At 39.6% G+C, this 6,485-nt stretch overlaps 1 protein-coding gene across 1 annotated transcript; it reads right to left on the reverse strand.

The window, feature by feature from the left end:
- Positions 1-487: 487 nt before the first annotated feature.
- On the reverse strand, positions 488-1,450 carry LOC103735504 (olfactory receptor 14J1-like). Its single transcript, XM_008834801.1, has one exon. The coding sequence runs from the start codon at positions 1,448-1,450 to the stop codon at positions 488-490; it is 963 nt and encodes a 320-aa protein (XP_008833023.1).
- Positions 1,451-6,485: the final 5,035 nt, after the last annotated feature.

Consider the following 6,485-nt stretch of genomic DNA (forward strand, 5'->3'; position numbering starts at 1 on the left):
GAAGTACCTGGTGTCAGCATTTCTTGTTGTTGTGAGATTGCACATGCACATGTTCTAAGTGTGCTATAATTATTGTATCCACTTATGTGCTTCAGTGTATGCACTTTGAATATTTGGAAGTACTGGACCTGTATTACTAGGTTAGAGCTGTGTGTTTTTCCTCAACATGAAAGATCAGGAATGCTTTCAATACCTTAGTTAGAGAATTCAGAGGTGAAATTTCTGTAATGACAATGGTTATAGATTTGGTTTACAGAAAAGCAATTACTGCGTATTGCTAATAAAACATAGACACTCCATTTATTTAACAAATGTCTTCTGAGCTGGATGTGGTGGTGCAGGCCTTTGATCCCAGTGCTCCAGAGGCAGAGGCAGGCAGATCTCTGTGAGTTCCAGGTCAGTGAGTTCCAGGCCAGATGGGGCTACTGGGAGACCCTGTCTCAAAAACACCAAAAATAAAAGTCTTCTGTATAATTCTTCCCTGCTATTAACAATAAGGCAAAACTAATTTATCTCCATGGAAACTGTCAGGAAACAGTAACTTTCTTATAGCTGTTTTCATGGCCTCATTCCTTAGACTGTAAATAACAGGGTTGAGTGTTGGGGGAAGTACTGTGTAAAATACAGAGAGCATGAGGTCTAGAGCTGTTCTTGAATCTGAAGTTGGCTTTAGGTATGCAATAGCACCTGTGAACAGAAAAAATGAGACCACACAGAGATGGGGCAGGCAGGTGGAGAAGAACTTAGACCGACCTTCTGCAGAGGGCATCCTGAGGACTGTGGAGAATATCTGGATATAGGAGAGGCAAATGGCAGTGAAGCAGGCTGTTGATACCACAGCCATGAAGACAATCACTCCAACTACTTCAAGGTAATCATTGGAGCAGGAGAGCTTGAGCAACTGGGGGATATCACAGAAGAACTGGTGGATTATTTTGGTTCTGCAGAATCTGATAGAGAATGTGGTTGCTATGTATGAGGTTCCTGTGATTGCTCCACTTATCCACACTGCTGACACAGCCCACTTGCACATTCTGGGACTCATCATGACCTCATAGTGCAGTGGGAGGCAGATGGCCACATAGCGGTCATAGGACATCACTGTGAGAATGCCCACCTCACCCCAGGCAAAGGATGTGAAGAAGAAAACCTGCAGTACACACTGAATATAGGAAATATATCCACTTCCAGTCAGTGAATTGTGAATAGACTGGGGGACAGTGACAGACAGGGAGGAGAGGTCGAGAAGGGACAGGTGCTTCAGGAAGTAATACATTGGAGATTGGAGCTGTGGATCCAGCGTTGTGATGGTGATTATAATGAAATTACCCACCAAGCCCAACAGATACACTAGCAAGAAGAGCAAAGCATGTAGGATTTGCAGGTCCTGGTTGTCAGAGAACCCCAGGAGGAGGAAGCCACTCACTGTGGTTACGTTTGTCACAATCATGTTGAGAGTAGAAATTTTGGAAGCAGCTGGGAAATAAACATGTGAAATTCAGTAAAAAGAGAATACAAAAAAATTATGACATTAATCAGCATTGCTTGTTTCAACAGTTAATGGTAGAGAAACTGTAAATTATCAGTTGTGTACTTGATGTGAGAGAAAGGCTGAAGCTCACATGGTTAGATATGTGGGGTTCACAGTTTTAGTTAGAAAGCAGTTTCTACAGGAGGATGAGTCTGATATCAAGTTATTGGTACTATTTCAGAAAAAAGTTTATTTGCTCCATAAAATCGTGTTTCTCTTTCTACTGTAAAGCCCATTACTTTAAAGTCATTAGTATGAATACAGTGTTAGGTTATTGATGAAAACTTTCTGAACTTTGGCTCTGGTACATTTGGGTAGGGCACTGAGTTGAAGCAGTTCATATATGACCCTGTAAAGAAAACATGACTTTTGATCTTTCATTCTCTATGGACAATTAACATTAGCATCCTTTCTAGAAGACAGCATGGGCATCATAGTGAGAAACTATTTTACTTTGGCCGTAGGGGCTGAATGAGTTGTGTTACTCTTTTCCTGCTACAATCATAGTCAGTGGATCTGAGATTGAAATCAAAGCAAGAACAGTGTCTATAAGGAACACCCATAGGCTTGTACACTCACTACACACAATTCTTATACACCTAAATCAGGTTGGATGTTTACCTTCTTGTATTAAGTATCATCTGGTGTTTACAAATTTCTCTTTGGTTTCTACTTGTACTTAACTCCAGTTTATATCACTTGCACAGCTACATCCTTGGAACAATTACTGAACACACACTATAAGCAGCTGCACTTGAAAAGAAAGTAAAAATGTGTGGAATGGGTAAACGTTGGAAGGACAGCAATCACACCTGCAGTGTGAAACCTCAGAAGTAGATGAGATTCACAGGCGTCTCCCTTCCTGATAACAGAGAAGTCAGTTTGTATTTTTCAGTCCACAGTTAGATCTATGCAAACTGAAGATGATTATTCATTCTCCCTCTCTGAAATGCCCCTGGGGTTTGAAGTCTGATCAGAGGTCAATGTTGATACTCACTCTTCCCCAGGTCATTTGTGGTGTCAGCAGCTAGTACAAAGGACCGACCACTGGTGTTTTTATGTTTACCTTTACCCCGTGGAATCTCATGTTTCCTTGTTTCCAGGTGACTCACCTGCTTAGAAAGGATGTCTGGTAAAATTCTCTGCCTCAAGACCAGATCTTCCTCATGCCTCCTAAACCCAAGATAGGCAATTTTTCCTTCTCATTCAGGTTTCTCCTGGGGAAAACACAACCAGTTGTCCATTTTTACACCGTCATTCTGCAGAGAATTAACCTGACAATTGTGACACCATTGAGTATTCATTGTTCATTGTTAGGTTTAGAGTAAAAATCTGTATTTAGTTCAAGTGTGGTGCAAGAATTCTATAATTCCAATATTCTGTTGGGGCAGAAAAGGAGACTGTGGAAGTGAAGGAGGAAGGAAGGGTAGGAGGGAGGAGGGGAGAAGAGAAAAATACACATCTACATGGATATTTGAATTTTTGCTGGTACACTTGAAAATTTCTTGGTTCCTAGTTCGTGTACTGGAATCATATATTTATAATTCCATAAGTTTCTCCCTTCTGTTGATTGCCACAAAAATCTCTAAGCACATAAGGAAAGCTTGAGTGACAGAGACCAAAGATGTGCAATACCTCCCTATTACTAAGTTATTTTTTCTGTCCAATTTTTATTGAAATGATAAACAGCAGTATTTTTGAACACAATTTTAATATTTGATCATTTAGTATTTTAATCTTCCATGTTTATACATGTTTACATTCAGACAGGAAATGAGCTATCTGAACTAGTTGTTAGATTCATTTTTTATAAGATGCATAGCATGCTAGAGCCCTTCACAACATAAGTGTCCATGAACAAAGGAAGTTCACTCTTTTTGCAGGTAAGCATTTTAATCTGCATTTAAAAGAAAATATTTACTTTCTAAATATTGAAGGGAAATTGAATGGTGAGGTGCTTTGGAATTCATACTCCTCTCAGGTAACTTCCATATCTACGTATATAAGGGTGTAGGGACATTGGAGAGGGGCCACATCTACAGTGAGAGTATTCCATCAGAACTTGTTTCTTCCATTTAGAGCAGGCAGTATGGGAAGTCATATTTGAACATGCATATATTCAAAATGAATCGCTGCCAATGCACTGTTTTTCTTTGAATACTCCGCATTTTTAACACACTTATGTGAATTGAATATACAGACTTAGTTTTCTGTTTCTTTTCAGTAATGTGAGCTTCCTAACTGGCTAGAATCAGAGTGTTAGCTTTGTAAATTTAATTTGAAAAGTACAAAGAGCTATCAGATTTTCGAAGAAATCCCTCTGTCCTCATCCAAGAACTCAAAACTCACCCCAGAAGTCTTGGTGTGCAGGTAGCTCTCCAGTCTGATTGGTGAGTTCTTGAAAATTTCTGGTCATGGTCACAAATTTGTCTAGATGTGTTTCACCTCTCAGGGACAGGTTTGCATCAAGGTTTCTTTGAGGAAGTGGGATCATCTCAAATGGAAGCCTGAATTTAATGACCAGAGCTCCCCATTTTCTTTAATCACTTGAGATTTCTATGCAATGGGAGAGGGAGGCAGGGAGCTTGGGGCTTTGTTGTCTACAGTTCAGCAGTTCTCAATCTTTTCTGTCCTGAGAATCTGCTGGAGAGCAGGTGACAGCTCAGGAGCCCCACATATTGGGATTTAGATACATGAAGTCTCAGTTGACACAAGGAAACCCAGTGCTGCCAGTAGCTGCTTCTGCTGGTTTGAGGACCAATGTGGACAGCTACTGTGTAGATAAGCCATATATTTCTGAGAGGCTAAAAGGAAACTTAAATATTCATTAATATGATTAGTTCTTTGACAGATTTCTAGAAAATTAGAAACAATGTTTACTGCTACCCTGAAATTGAGATGTATATATTAATTTCAGAGCATCATCATCTATTACAAAGATTCATGATAGTGAACATATCCATTAGAAAATCCTAAAACACAGCTTGCCCAAAAAGCATACAACATGACCAAGACATTAAAGATCATTCAAAGTAACAAAGGCTTTTTCTATACCAGTGGGAATAAGCTAACCCCACAATATTGCTTAGGTAATTTATGAATTCTCCTGTCTCTACAGATATTAATAATATTTTCAGTATTAACTCTATGAATAGATAATTATACAATGTAATTAATATTATTTACTTTATAGTTACATCTGAACTATATGTTTATATACTAATTATATTTTAAATGTCACCTAGCAGGTCTCAAGAGGTAGTTCAGCAGTTAAGAGCAATGGCTACTTTTGGTGACTTTCCCTATCTCTTTCTTTCAATATTAAAAATTTTCACTGTACAAATCTTTAATGTTTTGGTTGGGGTTCTCCCTGAGTATTTATTTTTTGAGGCTATTTTGAATGGGAGGGTTTCCATGAATTCTTTCTCTAGTTGCTTGTAATTAGTATATAGAAAGTCTACTCATTGTAATAAGTTGATTTTGTAACCTGCCACTTTGTTGGAAGTATTGATCATTTCTAGAAATTTTTTTGGTGGAATTTTTGGGACCTCTTATGTATGATATCATATCAACTCAATTAGTGACAATTCAACCTCTTCAATTAGTACTCTTTTACTTTCCTTCTCTTGTCTTATTCCTCTAGAAAGAATTTCAAGAACTATGTTGAAAAGCAGTGTCAATAGTGGACATCTTTGTCTTTTTCCCAATTTTAATGGGGAATGCTCCAATTTTCTTCATTTAGGATGAAGTTGGCTGTGGGTTGGTTGTATATAGTTTTAATTATATTGAAGTATATTTCCTCCAGTCCAATTCCCTCTAGGACTTTTAACATAAGTGCATGCTGAATTTTGTCTCTTCTTCATTTATTGACATGAACAAGTGATTTTTGATTTTAAGTCCATTTTTATGGTTTATTACATTTATTGACTTATGTATTGTTGGGAGCCTGGGAGCATGAGGTTCAACGGAGTCTCAGCTACCTCTCAAAACTGTTGACAGGCCCAAGCTGGCAACTTTCCATTCTGCCCGCGGCCTTGGCCCAAAACCTTGGCAGGCAGCCTGGGCCCACGACCTTGGCTTGCAGCCAGGGCTCACAACCTTGGCCCAAAACCTTGGCTTGAAGCCGGGGCCAGATAACCTTGCTAGATAGCCTTGGCCCATGGCCTTGCTCTCTTTTCCAGCAGACGGTTCTATTCTTCTATAATCGGAGATTCCTCCCTTAAAGTGCGTCAGAGCCCTTGTGCTCTGACTGATGTAATGGTTTGCAGTCTGTGTTCCTTTGTTCTCATTCTCTATAAAAACTCATTCTTGAGCTTCAATAAATGAGACTTGATCAGAAACCTGTCTTGTCTCCATTTCTCTTGTCCTTGCCTCATTTTCATCCCCACCCCCCAATCCTGGTACTTCGTGGAAGTTCTGCGGGTCGGAACCGAGTCACATTGTGGGGTGGCCTCCTGCAGCGTGGCACCCAATGTGGGTCCTGGATACTGGGGGACAACGTGAGGGACACGATGGAAGAAGAAGGGGTGCGCACCCATTCAAATAGTTTGGAGACGTCGCGGTAGCTTGCTGTGACCGAGCCAACAGGTAAGTTGGTCGTTCAATCATGGGGCAAGAATTAAGTCAGCATCAGAAATATGTGATACAGTTAAGAGAAGCTCTGCAGGCAAGAGGAGTAAAGGTTACAACTGAGGATTTATTTCATTTCTTTGATTTTGTGAAAGACATCTGCCCATGGTTTCCCCAAGAGAGGGTTATAGATGTAAAAAGATGGAGAAGAGTGGGAGATGCATTACAAGAATTTTATAAGGTGTTTGAACCAGGAAAGGTCCCGGTTACTGCCTTTTATTATTGGAACTTGATTAAAGAATTAATAGAAGAGATGAACATGAGCCAGTAGTGACAGCAATTGCTCGAGCAGAATAAAATTTTAAAACCCGTTCTAAGCCAGAGT

The sequence above is a fragment of the Nannospalax galili genome, unplaced genomic scaffold (assembly GCF_000622305.1).
Source record: "Nannospalax galili isolate Female #2095 unplaced genomic scaffold, S.galili_v1.0 scaffold877, whole genome shotgun sequence".
Classification (NCBI taxonomy): domain Eukaryota; kingdom Metazoa; phylum Chordata; class Mammalia; order Rodentia; family Spalacidae; genus Nannospalax; species Nannospalax galili.